The sequence below is a fragment of the Festucalex cinctus genome, chromosome 18, assembly GCF_051991245.1.
Source record: "Festucalex cinctus isolate MCC-2025b chromosome 18, RoL_Fcin_1.0, whole genome shotgun sequence".
Taxonomy (NCBI): Eukaryota; Metazoa; Chordata; class Actinopteri; order Syngnathiformes; family Syngnathidae; genus Festucalex; species Festucalex cinctus.
The window spans coordinates 9,835,956-9,854,102 of NC_135428.1; the positions used below are offsets into that span (position 1 = coordinate 9,835,956).

Sequence of the window (18,147 nt, forward strand, 5' to 3'; positions counted from 1 at the left end):
CTCAACTGTCTCTCAACCAGTATGTCCAACGCATCATTGACTTTATATAGAAATGAAGTCAAGACTTTTTGAAAAACACCTAACCTTAATACAAAAGATAATAGTATAAAAATAAATTTAAAATGTACATGACTATTAAATAGATGAAAACGACCGCTTTCACATCGTTGCCCTCCCCACCCCGTTAACTGACGTCATGGCTGCGGTCTGCAAGGTCCGGAAACGGTAAACTTGCTCCCTATCTGCCTGACGTTCATTTTTTTTATATGTATACGCGTTTATGTGTAAACGTATATACATAGTGCACAACCGCAAAGAAACATAATGTGGATAATATAAATGCACGTCGGTGAGGACTTGTTTTGATTTACTTCCGCATTTGCGTGCGAGCGAAATGACGGTGGCCCAACAGAGCCAAAACCCGCAGCAACTTACTAACAAGTTATTTACAACCGATTATTTCCGGAATACACATTGGACTGCTCTCTAGCCTTTAACAGGGCTCATATGGTTAGAATTTCTTTTTACAAAATTAGACGCAAGCAGCCAGTCACACTCACATCTACTTAAGCATTCAGGTGCCGAATGTGCATGTGTTTGGATGTGACAGAAAACCATCGGACCAGGAGAAAACCCACACAAACTTGTTAAAACTTTGCAAATTGAACAAGGAAGACCAGAGCCGCAGTTTGGAACCACCAAACCTCAAACCAGCCAGCCGGATGCTGTGCTGTGCGTGCCGTGAATGTGCAAATCAAAAAAAGCAGTGGACGCATTAGTGACTCTTACAAATGTGTAAATAAACAATATCCCCAGTATCGGTGGGAATCCAACTTTTGCATGCGTCGCAGAGAAGTTCTCAAAAGCAGGCTACTTCAAATCATACTATGTGATTGAGTACTGTTTGCTTTTGTTGCCTGTCATTTATAAACAAACAGCGCACTCTAGTGGCCAAGGTGAGGAACACTGATTTGGATTACGTCACCCCCAAAAGACAAAGCATGCTGCTAAACGTGTTGCAAAAGAAATACATGGGGACGTGTAGAACGTTTTTCATTCCAATGTTAATATAAATACCTCATTTAGCTCATGTCAGTGCAGCATCAGTTGTATGACGCTGGATTGATCGAATTGATCTGCTAGCAGCTAGCTGAAGGGCAAAGTTGGTATTAAAATAACGTAACTCACCTCAATTGCACGTCTTTATAATGGTGCACTTTTACTCCTTGCTGGCAAAAATAACTTCCTTGTAGGACAATGTGAAGTAATAAATAATAGTGAGGGGAGGGGTGTTATATATGCGCAACCCCAATCTAAATCAGAGCATAAACTGCAAAAATATTTGAGCAAGTTGTCAATTTACAACTCTGCAGGTTCTGCTGGGTCTTGAAATGGTGTTCTGTACAGGAATGAAAGTGGCAACAGCATGAGGATCAGAGATCAATGCTTTATTTTACAGCCTGTTATGACACATACAGTACTAGAATTATCTATAAGACGACACAGGTAATTGACAGGTGTTTTGTCACCAATTTCGCATTTTTAAGGCTGTAAAATTAAGCTTTAGTCATTAGTATCGTATCAATGCAAATGTAAGACAGTGTGGACAATTACTACATCAAAATCAAACATACTTCCCCCCCATCAGTGAATAGTTGACATTTTGGTATTTTTCTTTCAACAAGAAACATGAAAATACATATACTTTGAATATAGATTTTCTTTATCGGGCAAAAATTAAACTCAAATTTTGTCAAATATACAGACGCTATATTTCATGTATCAAAACAAAGATGAAATGAAAGATGACATTCTCGAGATGAAAGTACTGTTCAGGTGTTTTACAACCTGCATGGGAAAGCAAAGTGCACAACAACCACTGAAGACAGTTCACCAAACTGGAAATGAAGACTCAAAAGCACCTTTTCTTAGCTTAAAGCTAAATGGAGATATCAGTTTACAATTTTGTTTTTCATTCAAAAGTATTTTTTTGATGCTCCAACGCTTTTGGAGCCGCATTCCGGCAGTGGCGTTGTTTCAAGTTACTGTGAACTGCTTTGACCCGGTGGCTGTCATGACCTTCGTTCGACCTCCATTCCTCTCCAGCATGGAGCTTTTTTTTTTTTTTTTTTTTTTTTTGAGTGCAAATAACGGCTTATAACTCCTTCACTAGAAATAAACATGGAATTCAGCCACATCTTTTTCAAATAGTAATCATATATTTTAATTGATATACATATATTGCCACAATTGGCACATACGATATTGCACACAGTCATGAAATGTTGCACATAAAAAATAGATATATTTTTTGTGGGCGAAAACCTTCCAAAAGTTACAAATAAAGTGGAATAACGCTGAGAAGGTAAAAACAAAAAAAAAACAACAAAAAGACATGCGTGCTACTCCCCGTTACTTGAGCGACTGACAACATACATGACTACCTAAAAGCCAGAGCATACCAAGAGGCGGGTGAAGGGGGACGGGGCGGCGATGGAGGCTTGTCAACAACTATTTGCAATCATTTCAGCCCACTGCTCTTCCTGCTATATAATGTGCTTGGTGCTAACTCCTCTGCATCATCTTGCATCGAGGTGACCCCCCTCTCCCCTTCCATGTTTACATGTAGGCCGATACCTGGATGGCTGGGGTATAATGTTAAATGGCGATGAAGGTATAGGGAAGGAGTAATGACGCTTTTTTTTTTTTTTTTTTTAAGCACCACGAGTCTGGGCTGAGACACAAAAATATGGAAGAAAACGGGTCATCGAAAAGAAGCCAAACTTGCGATCCAAAGCACCAGGCCAGCGTGTAAGCATGCGGAGTGTGTAAGGCACCAGGTTGTTTTATATGCTGAAGAGGAGGCTCCCAGTTAAGCTTTTACCATATATTACGTGGTCAAGGACAGTCTAGTTTTGCTGGTTTCCAGTCAAATCTAAACATCACGGAAGCAAACACTGAAACTCGCTGCTGAGGTAAATAGATCTGATTGTTGCCAGTTTTCTCTTAACGTGACTGGCAAAAAAAGAGTTTATAAAACTGCGATCACACATCTATGAGATGCGACAGTACTGGACCAAGAGCCAGTTGTTTTCCGTGTGGCAGCCCAAATATATCATCACGCCCCCCAGGAAGATGCGGGGCCAACTAAAGTCAAACTTTACTTCTTTTGAACACAGAAATCCCGCAAAAATAGCCGTAACAGATGAGCTGACATTTTTCTGCCTTTGTAAATATATCGAAGCAAGTGAAGGTGGGTTCTGCAATTTAAAAACAATTGGGTAAAAAAAAAAAAAAAAAAAAATCTAAGTGGGGTCAAAAAGGGGCCGACCCAACGTGTTGGGCTATTTATTGAACCAAAAGGTTGGGTGAAATGAGTAACACTAATCATTTTTTCTTCATTTTATGTTGTCAAAAGGAACAGGCTCCAAAACAACCCAAAATATTGGGTTTTGGGTTATTCTTTTGCGCATAATTGTGGGTTATCCATTGACCCAACATTTCAGTTCAAATAAAGAACCCAAAATTGTGTGTGGGTCCACATAACAGAAGCTCCATTCAGTGGATGCTAGACATATGGCTTTAAAAAAAAAAGAAAAAAAAAAGCATACGTTGGATTTTGAGACACCAATTTCCAACAACTGCACGGAAGTTACGGATTTGATTCCGATCTATTCTGTGTCATTTGTATACAAGTGACACAAAACAATGGCAGAAAAATGCCAGTTTTTACAGGCAGTGTAAAAGGGGCTTGTGTGTCCATATTAGCCCCCTGATGGACTCCACAGAACCAGAACTGAAGCCCGCTAGGAAGGGACATGTGGTCACAGAGCTGGACCCTCAACCCTGACTTAAAGGCTCCCCCCGGTAGTGTGATGGTGATCGTTTTGATTTCCACTACAACATCACAAAGCCTTAGGATGGACATCACTCAAGTGCTCAAGAGTTGAGCTTTCGTGCAATACAGGCAAAATATGTTAAGGGTCCTTGAGACTACATTTTGGGAGACCAACGCAATTAAGTGCAGACAAACATGCAGCGACAGCACACCTTAATTGGCACCATTTATACATTTTTTATGTTCCGGCCAATTGTTCATTTCTCCGCATTTGCTACATGTTATTTCGTTCCTATTCATTTAGTACCTTTTGAACCCAACACATCGCATGAACGACGACAACACAACGGCAGTCTAATATATATCCATTTGCATGGCAACAATTTCAACTGAAAAACTTTAACTTCTTTGAATGCCTCGGTCAACAACGTCAAGAACCACTGACCAATCAATATCGATTTGATTTTGATGCAATGCATATTGCACAACAGAGAGAGCACTTGTTCCTTTTGAAAAATTGCATGACAGCTAACCGAAGCAGGCCTAGCCCTCATTTGATTTGTGTGTAAACACATTTCGAGTCACAGGTAAATAAGATGGCAAATACATGTGACTTTTTTTTTCGTTTTATAAACCTTGGAATTTTGGTTTTGAAAAAAAAGAAAAAAAAAGAAAATATCTCATTTGTGCTGAAGTTATTAGCTTACATGAAAAGGAAATGCTTACTCTCAGATCCCAACATTGCAAACACTTTTTGTTGTTGTTGTTTTTAGCTTAAAGTGGTATAAAAGTTTTTTTTTTACTCTGTTAATAAGGGAAATAGACTCCATATTGTTTTTTGTCAAGTAGGAAACAATGTTCAAACATGTTATTACTTTGTTTAGCAGCCAGTTACTGTATTAATGGTGGATAAGTGGGCTAACATCCAGCGATGAGTGACAACATGTCAGAACTGTCAGCTTGTGGTGGGTTCTTATATTGTGGGTGATGCTCCCTTGGAGTTAAACCGTTACAGTTAGACTTCTTTCTTTATACAGTAGAGTTTATGGTTAGATCTCTGGTTATTTTCACGACTCAATCCTCGTCTCCATCGTCCGCCTGCACCTCCTCCTCTTCCTCCTCCTCCTCCTCTTCCTCCAGCTCGCACGCTCGCTTCTCCCGCTGCTTCTCCTGGATCTTCTTCATCTCGTCGGCGTATTTACAGAAGGTATTCCCGAACTTGGACCACACTTTGTAGGGCACCGTGATCGAGTTGCGGTACGTCGGCTTCACCTCGCTTACCCGCATGAACACGCCGTACTTGTTGGAGCCCACGTCGAAGAAGAAGCGCTTGTTGTCCACAGTCAATGACGAGCCTTCGGGCAGCTCGGCGGGCTCCTCCTCCACGCCGTAATCGTCAATAAGTTTGGCCAAAGCGTCGCGAAACTCGATAAGTCCTTGGGCCGGGAGCGCGATGATCTGGCCCTGCGTGGAGCCCAAGCCGGGCCCCCGGTTGACGGTCTGCCGGACCCTCAGGAACCGTCCCCTCTGGTTCTCCTTTAGATCCATGTAGTACTTCCGATTCTCCCGCACCAAGTACTCGCTCTTGAGCGCTCGCCGCGGCTCGTCCTGCACCATGCCCGGGTTGCTGGGACCCAGCTGGGCGTAGTGCTCGATGAATTCCCCCAAGTAGTCGCGGAACTCGACTGCCACGGACATGGAAAGAGTGAGGCGGCTCTTGTTGCCACCGGCCCCGACTTCGGCGATCTTCAAGAAGCGGCCTTTGGCGTTCTGCTTTACGTCCAAATAGAAGCGTTTGTTTTGGATGTCAACCCGCTTGGACGCCAGCTCCTGAGTCTCGTGCTGGAGGCCGGAAGCCGAGCCCGCCCCTCCCGCCGCCGAGTGCATGGAACCGAAGCCTGGGCCCGTTGCTGCTCCTCCCTGCTCACTTCCACTGTCTCTGTCCGCCATGATGCTGCCTGCCTGCCTGCCTGCCTTCTCCCTCAGTCTAAACCGCAAAGACTCGACCAGTCACAGTCAGCGACGCAGCTCTCGCGAGATCTGCCGAGAGGTACACAGAAAAATGAGAGTGAGAGATTAGCATTCAGATGCGCCAAATATACTGTACATAGAGACCGCGTACAGCTACTTGGCACGTTGCTGAGATAACAGGCGCGTCGGCCATCTTGAATGTGGAAAAATCTCCCAGTAAACCATCAATGCATCAGTCTCCCACACCCTCACTCTGGTCACAGGTGAGCTGGAGTATCTCAGCTGACTTTGGCCAAAAGGCCTTACACCTTGGACTGGCTTCCAGGCAGTTGCGAGGCAGATTGAGTCAATTCAATCTCACATTCACACTTGAGAACAATTTAGACTTTTCAATGAACTTCAAATACATGTTTATGGACCTGAAGAACACACGCGCAAGCACAAGAACATGCAAAATGCATAAGATTGGAGTGCACTAGCCGGATTGGGGAATCAAGGTTCAAAAAGTAACAACCCTGCCACAGATTGGCTTTAGCCACAGTTGTGTCTTACTCAACAGAAGGAGAAGAGCTAAGGGCTATATAAATAAACTTGTTTTGACTTGACGAATAAATGCTAGGATTTTGTGCTGTAAAAAAAATATCAAAACCTATACAATAATCTGTAAATTCTCTTTATTAGTCTTAAAGTTAAGATGTTCTATTCTAGTATACTGTGTTAATATTGTATGCCATTGTAATGTTACACAGTTTGAACACTGACATCACGGTTAAATATAGGACAATATAAAGCCATAATAAAATACTATTGTGCCTCCAAAATTGTCAAAATCAAAATGACATCACCACAGGCAGCAAGCTGTTTTCAACACTTAAGATTGGTCAATAATTCATAAAATGACACCTACAAGTGTTTAATGACCAAAAGTATGGATGTTTGAAAAATAAAAATATATATAAATTTGCCAAATTTTGATTTAGGAGATTCTGGCACGTCGCCAGCGATGATATGTAACTTAAATGACAAGAAGAAATAAAAATTTTACGTAAATAAATGTTTTAAAACTAAGTTAACATTAATTGCAGCTAAATTGTACTTAATGCAAAACAATTTAAGTCAATGCAATTTATTTATTTAAAATTGATTAAAGTAGAAATATAGGTTACTGTAAGAGCAGCACTTGCACTAACTTTGAGAATCACTGATTTAGCTATATTTACCACATTTACTTGTATAAAATGGTCAATATACAAAAATAGGTTTGTGCGTCTGACCTGTGGCTAACATTTTATTTGAAATAGTGTTATAAGACCTTTGAGTGTTAAGCAAGCCTTTCATGAATGACACATTCAATATGGCGGGGCCGTTCGCATATAAGTCCGCGCCAAGGCGGTGTCTATTCATATTTAACGTCTATGTTAGCCACTGAAACGTCACCTGACATTCTCCCGAGAAGAACTTAGACTTTAAAATGGCTCCAGCACATCATAACAGTAAGTGACATCCTGTACTCGCTTTTAATGAACGGTGTCTGTAGGGTGTTGTCGAATTATATGCACAAGTCTTGGACGAAGACATGTTAGTCGTACTGCGTCGAGTGGTTTGACTGACGCTTTTCAAATGACAGGTCCAACTGCAGCTAACCAAGAACGAGGTCAACTACGCAAAGTACCTTCAAGCCACAAGTGCGACATGCTTAACTGTAATGACATTAGTCGCTAAAATGCGTAATTTCCCCACTGACATTAGCTACAAACTAGCTCAACCCTGCTAAACAAATACAAACGACGTAGATTCTTCTGCTATGTCAGAACGCACGCTTGACAGTGCAGTAACCACATGGAGCGACTTTAGTTAAACATTGTGACAGCGAGAAATGAGACAATAAAACAAACGTACCTTAATTTGCGACGGAGCCAGAGGAAATCCCTGACACACCCAGCAAGGCTCATTTAAACGTCTGCTGCCGCGAATGATGCCGTAACAAATGCACGCACCTTTTCATCTTTAGACGATGTGCTCTTGCATAAGTGTCTTGTGTATGTGACGTCTGCTCTTCGTGTTTTTTTCTATTTAGTGTAAGAGGAGCGCGACGTGGATTCACAGAGGAGCTCTTGCACCGTACGCGACCTGGCCTCTTCAAATGGGGGGGAGGGACAAAAACTGGCAATTCATACATTGGTTTGCCACCTTCATTTCTGGATTTCACCACCATTAGGAATAAAGTTGTGTAACAAAGAGTCTGTTGCTAAATTGCAAAGTCTTTTGGCATAATTGTGCATGTCTTTATGTTTTTGGAAAAAGTTCATACATTTAATAAAGAGCCTCGATTCAGAATTTGCGGATGACTGAGACAGATAATACACAATTTTGAGCAAGCAAATTGTTATTTATATATATATTTTTAATGCATATTGTGACAGTCTGGTAAAAAATGACGGGCAATAAGACGATATTTAATGACGTGTAAAACTTACGCATACTGTCAACAAAACCACCATCACGAATACAAATTCAAATGCGTTTTTTTTTTTTTTTTTAATAGATATTGTGACTGCGATTTGAAATTATAATATTAAAAATAAGTAGGGACAAGGAAAGTAAATGACAAAATAGGCTATACTATACGTTTTTGTGCAAGCAATTACATAATGTGATACTTAATAGAACCAGCCGGAAATAGACTGACGCTATTGGGACCTTTATTTAAAAAAAAAAAAAAAATTAAAAATGAAGAACTCTTCTTTATATTAAATTTAGCCCTACAGCATTTTTTCAAATGGATAACTAAATATTTTTTCTAATATTAATATTTATTTATTTTTTACTTTTTAGAAAACAAATACCTAATTGAACAAACATCGTTCAACCTTTGTGGACTTTTTCCAGGATGACTGAGAATCCAAGCATATATTATTAGCATGCACAATGACATGCATGTTTTTTTGTTTGTTTACTTGTTTTTAGTATTGATATTGTGACATTTGCTTTAAAAATGAAACCGTTATGTTTAATGACGATAAGGAGAATTAAAGCGCCTGCCCGCAGACGCTGTCCCATTGACACGTTTCCCAAACAGGTTGATTTTAATACTGAAAAATACATGTTCGTTAATTCCAAAAATATTTTTCTTTCTTCCTTGAAGCACTTTAATTTTCGTACTGGATAGGGTCAATGAATGAAAACCGCTGATATATTACAGGTTGCACGTAAATAATAATAGTAATATGCAGATCCAGAGCATTCATTTAATATTACGAATTAACAGGTGATATTTTGCTTTCTTGAACTGTATTGCGAGGTATAGCAAGTTCTGACTTAATATTTTTCTCTATGCATTTTAAAAAAAAAATATTAATGTTTCTCATAAATTATTTCATTATCATAAATTCTCATTATGTCTGCTTTTTCTTAAATTAATATTATGGCTATACTTTGAAACGCTTTTTGTTAAGTGGTGCAGGTCCTAATGGTGCAGGTCCTAAAAAGGTAACCGTCGGCAGGCCTGCATACTGACACGTTGGAGACTTTTAAAAGAAGAACCCCTCTGAAAGTAGACGCTCTTGTATTTTATGTTATTAATTTAAAGTTGATTATTTAAATGAAATGTGTCTTCTTGCATCCGCCGTGACAGCGTTTATGTAACTGGGAATGCATTTATCCAATCTTATGGGAAAAGTGGCCGCTCACAGCGCGTCATCATGGACAGGCCGCAATGCACATTAACCCTGTCATGGAAGCATGTATTTTTTATTTTTTTTTCTACATTCGATTGTTTTCCCCTTTGTGTCTATAATAATATTCTGAATAATATAGCGTCAGGTAAGTAATTCCCAGGAGGCCAAAATTAATCGTTTTGCAAAATAAACACGTATTTGTATCACACGTTGGCTACTCATGAAAATTGCAATGACACGACTCCCAATTCAACTTTTTTTTTTTTTTTTTTTAAATAGATGGGCTAGAAACGCGATTGTTCTTCCCAATTTTTATTTTAAGGTCGTGTCTGATAAGTGATGAGAGAGAGAGAGAGAGAGAGAGAGAGAGAGAGAGAGCGCTTGTATACACACATAAAATAAAGGAATAGGAAAAAACAAACAAACTCTGAAGCATTCTGTATGTCCCAAACAACTTATTTTTAATGATGTAAAAATTGAAAATGGATTATATTGAGTTGGAACATTTGGCAGGAATAAAAGTAAAATATAATATATTTTTTTTATATGGGCCAACAACAAGTAATTGCGCAACCGTTTATTTATAAAATAGTATTTTGTTGTATATTCGTTAATCTAAGACCTTAGCAATATATTTTAGTTTCTACAGCAAATACTATGTCATTAATTGTTTCTTATTGCCCCGCATGCTTTGTTGCAGGAATTGATCGGCCATGTCACAAAAGCTTTAAAGAAGTTAAAAAAAAAAACAAAAAAACGATTCCGAACACAAAAACACACCTAAAATGAGTAATAAGTGACAACTTTTCAGTTATGGTTGTACCGAACCATGAAAGCAAAAACAGATCACAATTTGACATTTTTAGTTCGCAAAAAAGTGGCTTTATTTTTTATTTTGCTTTAAGTTACTTTATCTTTATTCCTTACAGGACATTTAAGGGAGTTGGTTTGTTTTTTAAATATCCACCACAGTGACAAAGCAGAAAGTAATGCTCAAAAATGCACCCCAGCAACTCCGTCTCAACTGACCCCATGCACGCCCACCACCAAAAAAAATAAAATAATAATTTAGAGTAACTCATAAGTATTTGTGCATTTTCATATTTGAATACATTTCCCGGTCGTTTATTATGTTACCAACGTCAATCGCTCGCGTGTCACTCTCATGTGTGCACTTTGAAGCTAAACAAAGTTTTTCATGAATATCACGCGGGAATGTTGCGTGCGTGTGAGGCCGCCAAGCATTTTTATTTTTATTTTTTTTTTAGGCGTGACATGCACTTTTCGTGTATATTAACTGGTACGTGGGTGAACTCTGCAAAGCCTCACATGCTAGGCTGCACATTAGGTCGCGTTTTTTTTTAAAAAAAAAGGCCACCGCGCACTTAACTGGCACTATGTCATAAAGCGCATTTCCGCTCCTTACCAGTTTTGTACCTCTCAAAGCACGAACTGCGTGCGGCGGACGAGCTGACGGGACAAGCCGCACATGAGGGCCTCTGCTCGGGGATGGCTTCGTCGGACGCGTCGGTCTGCTGGAACACACCTCCCCAAGATGGACCGACCAGAAACGGCGAGTCGTGGCAGAGAGAGCCTCATACACGCACCAGTCCGCAGGCGCGGTACGCTGCTTCCCGTGACGTCACCACGCACTGCCTGTCAACTCTTGAGTTCTGGCGTCCTCTCGTGGCCATGTTGAGGAATTGCAGCATCGCCTCCTTCATTCACAGGTATGGACAGACGGCAACACCAGAAAATCATTTTTCTTTTTACTTGATGTTCAAATTTTGTTATAATGTACATTGACGTACAGTCCTCTTTAATGTCTTTATTTGGCTTGTTAAAAATATGTAAAAAGCACCTTTCAATTCACCCCAACATATATTTACAAATATAAAATATGTACAGGACTGTCTCAGAAAATTAGAATATTGTGATAAAGTCCATTATTTTCTGCAGTGCAATTAAATAAGCAAAAATGCCAAACATTCTGGATTTATTACAAATCAACTGAAATATTGCAAGCCTTTTATTGTTTTAATATTGCTGATTATGGCATTTTATTTTACTTGGTCTGAAGAAATATTCTAATATTTTGAGATAGGATATTTGAGTTTTCTTAAGCTGTAAGCCATAATTAGCAATATTAAAAATAATAAAAGGCTTGCAATATTTCAGTTGATTTGTGATGAATCTAGAATGTATGGCATCTTTGCTTATTTAATTGCATTACAGAAAATAATGGACTTTATCACAATATTCTGATTTTCTGAGACAGTTATATGTTCAGTTGTTATGTTGTGGTCATAGCTTAATTAAAGAACTGCCCTACATCATACTTTGCTCTAATATTTTAAGACATAAAAGTTTTGGCAATCTTCTACTGTTTCTTTCATATACTAGCTAAAGCTCGCAATATTTTACTAACAATAACTTCATTGTCTTCACAAAAATGAATATCATTCATTACCCATTATAACTACAATCAGATCAACAGATTCTTTTTTTCTAGGACTGATACTGAGATCCTGATATTTGACAGAACAAAATTCCGATAGCCGATTAACACTCTGATGAACAAAAATGAGTGAATCAAATAGCTCCTCTTGCTCTCTCTCTCTTTTTTTTTTTTTGTTCTCATAATACAACAGCAAAGATGAGGTAGAGGAAAAATCTCTGACTACTCTGTGCTTTTGTTTTTGTCTAATTTATACAACAAAGATGAAAATCGGCAGATATTCCACCTGTTTTAGCAATGGGGACGTTTGAATGTCATTATTGTCTTATTTATGTTAATGTGTACAAAAATTACTAGAATTCTTTGTCCAATTTTTTACATTTTATTTTCTTATATATATATATTTTTTACCATTTTAAAAGTCTCATATCGACCATTAAATATGTCAGGCCCTACTAATACCTCACAAGGGTCGCGGGGGGTGCTGGAGCCTATCTCAGCTGGCTCTGGGCAGTAGGCGGGGGACACCCTGGACTGGTTGCCAGCCAATCACAGGGCACACTGAGACAAACAGCCACCCACACTCCAAGGGACAATTCAGAGCACCCAATTAACCTGCCATGCATGTCTTTGGAATGTGGGAGGAGTACCCGGAGAAGACCCACGCAGGCACGGGGAGAACATGCAAACTCCACCCAGGAAGGCCGGAGCCTGGACTCAAACCCGAGTCCTTAGTACTGGGAGGTGGATGTGCTAACCAGCCATCCACCGTGCCGCCCTACTAATACCATTATTAAAGGTAATTTGAACAGATTTGTTATTTCATAAGTATCAAGCAGGTATCCCTTCGCATTATTCCTCCCCCATGAGGCTAACTCAGCTTCACAAAGGTTGGTCACCCCCTGGTCTAATCTATCTAATAACAACATTGGAAATGGAGCATTCTTAAAACAAGTCAAATCTGTGGTCAATTGAGTGTCTTCAATGAAACTAGACTTGCATGCTTTTGGATTGTGGGAGGTACCAGGAGAAAAACAATGCAACAATGGAGATAACGTTTTATACAGTAGTATCAAGTACATTTGATATATTTTTTGCACGACTATGGCGACTGAGATGCTGCCCACCTGTTAGTGTTCTAAATCCAACACCTGCTCTGCATTCCCGATGTCATATGCCTTCTGGCCAGAAGATGTCACTCTTCCCGGATCTTGACTAATTATGCACCTGCTGAAAACAAACGATACCTGCTCCACTACAAACCTAATTAGCCTCGAGACATTGAAATAACTGGAGTTGTCCCCATAATTGTCACTAGATATTACATTTTCTTGCAAAGCTTTGTTTCATTTAACTATAATTTAGCTGATGTATTGCGCTTCAGAGCAGCACTTGTATGAATCTGTGGTTCAGGACTGTGATGTCAAATTACATCATGAAGTGACCACCGGACCTGCATGAGGAGATGGAACCTGGGGTGGTTCGGCTGCACGCATGCATGCACACCTCCCATCCTGCATTCTTGTGCGACGCCCCCACCCTCACTTCTCCTCCTCCTTTTGGCAATCTGGTCCATTTTCTGTGGGTCTGTGGAGAGCGGGGGGAGGCGGAGAGAGCCGCGCTGGAAGGCGGCGAGCAGGACCACAATCATGTTTTAATCCTCGGAATCCAACCTGTGCGTTTTCCCCCATGCTTCTGAGACTCGAACGAGCAGAACTTGTGGGCCCCACTGCAGCATTTTGGCGTCTTTTGTTGCTTTCCGAATCCGCGGCTCTGCCCCCCTTTACTGCATTATTTGGGCAAAGATAAGAGAGTCGAGGCTGCCATGGCAGCATAGGAGGGGGCATCCTCAGCCAATTCCTCGCTCCTCCCGCCTATGATGATGCCTTATTGTTCATATTGTTCATACTAGACTGGATTTGGGAGTCAGCATCCTTGTACATGTCGCACCGCAGCACGCCGACCCGTTGGAATTAAGCGGGGATCAAGCAGCGGATCCCGATGGCATGGGCACTTGTGCGAGGTCCGCCTGGAGCCCCCTCGCCGTCTCCTCCTCCTCTGCCAGCCCAGCTCCGTCGCCATCGCCCCGCAGCCCCGAGAGCCCCGCCGCCGCCGCCGCCGCCGCCGCACCGCCAGCAGCCGCTCACGAGCCACAGCAGGCGGCATGAGGCTTGAGTCGCTCGCACCTCTATCCATGCTGCTCATCGGGGTCTCATTCGCCTGCTACCCCCCGACTTCGGATTCCCTGCAGGACCGGGCGTACAGGTCGGCCGTGGTGATCGAGGGCAAGGTGCAGTCCACGCCGGGGAACGCCTCCGACGCCGCCGAGCCTTCGCCGCAGCCCGGCGTGCACGTCCAAGTGCTGGACGTGTGGCCCCTCCACAGCGGGGGGCTGGAGCCCCAGCAGCTCGTCACCGTGCTGGGGGACTTCGGCGCGGAGGCTCCGTGCGCCGACGTGCAGAAGAACCGCAAGTACATCTTTTTCATGGAGCCCACGGAGGCGCCGCTGGTCTACAAGGCTTCATTCGCGCCCCTGGACACGAGCGGCAAGAGTCTCAAGAAGGATGTTGGCAAGATTTTGTGTGAGGACTGCGGTAAGTGGCACCGTGCATTGTGGATTACCTGTGAACCCGGAAGAAAAGCTTCGGGGCTGGTGGGCAACAGCTTGTGCATACTTTTATTGAAGCTCGATAGCCGATGTTTTGTAGCACATATGTGCCTTAGGCGCGTCTATGCAGCAATTTTCGACAACTCTCGCAGGCTCCCATAGCCCACATGATCAATCAAACTCTCTTTCTCGCTGCTCAGCTGCATCACACATGCGCCTCGCACTGTTGCTTGTGTGCAATTGCACTTTGTGCGGATCAAACTATCTGCATCCCGCAATACCCCCCTCCGCTGTGGAGCATCCACTGCATAGTTTTAATACCCCAAATGTCCTCGCGCACGTCGCTGCTCTCTCACCTTGCAGTCCTATAGGACACGTCGCTTTCTTAAATAGGGCTTGGGCCCCCGTTTCAGGACCAGGGACAGCGGCAGGTGGCACACCATCACGCCGCTCCTCCAAGCAAATTGCTTCCTAAGCTATATTGAGGTTCACACCCGCTTTATTCACTATGACATAGCTCAGCTTTGTCACAGCCTGTTTGTTCTATTGTGAAAGCAAACAAGGTGCACTTGTACCATGTGTTGCTACTTTCCTTACATGCGGTGCACATATCAAATTTGAGCTTTCACTGTTTGGAACATAATGGGTAAGTCACTGACGTTGTGGTGGTTCACTTTGTTGCAGGAAGTGTGGATTCAGTTCCCACTTGATGACGTGTGAATGTGAATCTGAATGGTTCGCACCAAAAAAAAAAAGAAATGCTGGGTTGTCTTCCCAACAGCCACCTGGTGTGTATTTTGAGCAAATTGGGTTGAAGATTGCATTTCAACAGGCTGTAGAGCTCAACTTTGTGGCAAATCTGAACAGTTTTGTTGGGCAAAATTGTTAATAAAATTATTATTTTTTTATGCAGCTATTCTGATAACTGCTAACCAAATTCTTGGTATTGTTAACTCATCCTCCTCCATGCTGATCAAAATCTTCACCCAACATGCTGGATCAAATCCTCAACCCAACGTTCTGGATATACAGTAAATATAACCCAGCACTGGCTCAGTCTCTTTTGGACCCAGTGTTGGGTTAGTTATTCCACCAAGTTTGGGTTACTTTTTACTACACCCTTAAAACTACTGGGTCACTAACTTGGGTCAATTTGACTCAACTTTTGGTTATTTTATTCAAAACCTTCTTCTTCTTCTTCTTCTTCTTCTTCTTCTACTGCTTCTTCTTCTTCTTCTTCTTCTTCTTCTTCTTCTTCTTCTTCTTCTTCTTCTACTGCTTCTTCTTCTTCTTCTTCTTCTTCTTCTTCTTCTTCTTCTTCTTCTTCTACTGCTTCTTCTTCTTCTTCTTCTTCTACTGCTTCTTCTTCTTCTTCTTCTACTGCTTCTTCTTCTTCTTCTTCTTCTACTGCTTCTTCTTCTTCTTCTTCTTCTACTGCTTCTTCTTCTTCTTCTTCTTCTACTGTTTCTTCTTCTTCTTCTTCTTCTTCTACTGCTTCTTCTTCTTCTTCTTCTTCTTCTACTGCTTCTTCTTCTTCTTCTTCTTCTACTGCTTCTTCTTCTTCTTCTTCTTCTACTGCTTCTTCTTCTTCTTCTTCTTCTACTGCTTCTTCTTCTTCTTCTTCTTCTTCTTCTACTGCTTCTTCTTCTTCTTCTTCTACTGCTTCTTCTTCTACTTCTTCTTCTTCTTCTTCTTCTAATATTTTTATTTATTTATTTACTTTTTTACAAAAAAAAAATAATGAAACAGCCCACAAAGTTGGGTCAGTATGACCCAAATTAGGATGATCAGTCCAATTTTTGACCCAAATTGGGTTGTTTTTAACCCAACAGTTTTAAGAGTGTAGTGATGTTCAATAACACTTTTTTTTTTCCACCCCCAGACCAATACCAGTACATGTACTTTTCCAAACGTTCTTGGTTTCAATTCTTCTCCTGGTACTTTGACTTCCTCCCACATGAAAAACAAACAAACATGCCCATTAGGTCTCTAAATGACCCACAGGTGTGAACGGGAGCATGCAAATGATGCAAGTGACGATAACTGGGACACGCTTCAGCTCACCCACGACCCAATGAGGACAATCGGTGTCGAAAGTGGCCGGATGGTCATTCTTCTCGGCGAGCAGTCCAATGGATTTGCTCGTGTGGTCACTGATGTAATTCGAGTGTGTATTGTTTCAGTGCTGCTTGGCTTGTCGTACAAGAGAAAATCAAAGCTGAGTGATTTTGGTAGGTTAAGCGGAATATTGATTCAAAAGACAACACACTGCCGTTGATTGCAGGAGGAAGCACGTGAATAGATTCACTTATATGCAAGTGTGCGTGTAGCATAGGGGCACTTTTTTTTGTTAATGAGTAGTTTAGTGTCAGAATTCAGAATTCAAATGAGTGGGAAACTTCTCTGTGATGTCTCAAATTCTACACAAAGTGTGCGCCATGCTCCCAGGAAGACTCTTCTACTCAAATTCTAGCGACAGGTCCTGTATCTGGGTCTCAAACAGCTCTGCGTACTTGTTACAGTGACATCTGCAAAAGCTCTTCTTGTAGTCCTTCATGGTACCGTCAATTTAAAAGCCCACATCCTTAAAAAAAAAAGTCACATCCTGACATCATCTTGCTGAGTCATTTTGCCTTGATGCTTAAGAACATAATGTGCCCTGTCCCGCTACCTTCTTAAATTCTTAAATCCTCTTAGGGTGGACCCACGAGACATAAATGCTCCGCTTTTCACTGTTTTGACACACTCGCGGCATTGCCCTACCTTTTTAACTCATGTCCCAATTAGAGAGCTAACGCTAAATGGACCTTATTATCCTCTCAAAATCTCCCCATGGCGTATTTTCCCCACACATAACAGTGAAAATTGTCAGTAATGTGTTAAAAAAAAAAAAAAGTCACCTCATTACTGTATTTCCTCATGTAGTGTTTTTATTTTTTGATAGCCGACTGCAGAGAGAACCAGATGATTATTCGGGAAAGGCATTTATTCATGGAAATGTATTTTCATAACAATAAAGTGGTGCTTTCAAGTATGAGCAACTGTTTAGCTTATGCTAATTGAGTTAAATACGGGATGTGACTCCAGACTGCTGCCGTGTCCAACCTTTAAGCCCTTCCAATGATGTTCTTATGTACAAATTGGAAGAAAGTAGACCACAATAGAACTCAGAGGAGCTCATCTCTTGTGCGAGTCGTCTCTTCACTCCCCGTGCTGAACTTTCTCTTCTCCCCTGTCACGACAATTCATGACAAAACCATTCCCAAAGCTAGACAAACAGTCCGTCTCCTGACAGTCTCTATTCCCTCCTTGAAAACTCAGATTCATCATAGATGTGATCATTCCGTCTCTTTTATGGCCTCGCCCTTTAGCCAAACATTGGCATCCAGACTCCACTTAGTGGAGGTCGGATATTCCCCCAAGTGTCGGGTTGCACATGCTCCCCAGTGTGTTAATCATGGGACTGTACGTACCGTAAGGTTCTCAATGTGACGCCCGCCTTGTTGTTGTTTGGCTCCTCAAGCCTGTTGAGAAAAACGTGCTTGACGTGCACCATTAGAAAAACAAAGTCAGTCAAATTATATTATTGTGGTTT

General features: G+C 41.4%; 2 protein-coding genes and 1 long non-coding RNA gene across 8 annotated transcripts in view; 2 read left to right on the top strand and 1 right to left on the bottom strand.

The window, feature by feature from the left end:
* Positions 1–1,427: 1,427 nt before the first annotated feature.
* On the bottom strand, positions 1,428–11,204 carry puraa (purine-rich element binding protein Aa). Of its 3 annotated transcripts, none has more exons than XM_077505757.1 (2): positions 10,924–11,204; positions 1,428–5,878 (listed from the first exon to the last, which is right to left on the bottom strand). In XM_077505757.1, exon 2 carries the CDS (start codon positions 5,786–5,788, stop codon positions 4,913–4,915), a length of 876 nt encoding a protein of 291 aa, XP_077361883.1. In that variant the 5' UTR covers positions 5,789–5,878; positions 10,924–11,204; the 3' UTR covers positions 1,428–4,912. The 3 variants fall into 3 exon arrangements, with proteins under 3 accessions (XP_077361883.1, XP_077361880.1, XP_077361881.1); XM_077505754.1 differs by having other exon boundaries at positions 10,913–11,203; XM_077505755.1 differs by lacking the exon at positions 10,924–11,204 and adding an exon at positions 7,709–7,846.
* On the top strand, positions 6,980–8,049 carry LOC144006744 (uncharacterized). The gene is made up of 2 exons (XR_013279926.1): positions 6,980–7,302; positions 7,887–8,049. It is a non-coding gene; the product is annotated as an uncharacterized LOC144006744 (long non-coding RNA).
* nrg2a (neuregulin 2a) overlaps positions 10,613–18,147 on the top strand; it is a 104,537-nt gene continuing 97,002 nt past the window's right edge. For 2 of the 4 annotated variants that reach the window (XM_077505750.1, XM_077505751.1), the window contains exon 1: positions 13,205–14,538. In XM_077505750.1, coding sequence (XP_077361876.1) covers positions 14,109–14,538 — 430 coding nt within the window. In that variant the 5' untranslated portion in view covers positions 13,205–14,108. Of the gene's footprint in view, positions 11,217–13,204; positions 14,539–18,147 lie in introns of those variants that run through there. The other 2 variants (XM_077505749.1, XM_077505748.1) reach the window with 2 other exon arrangements.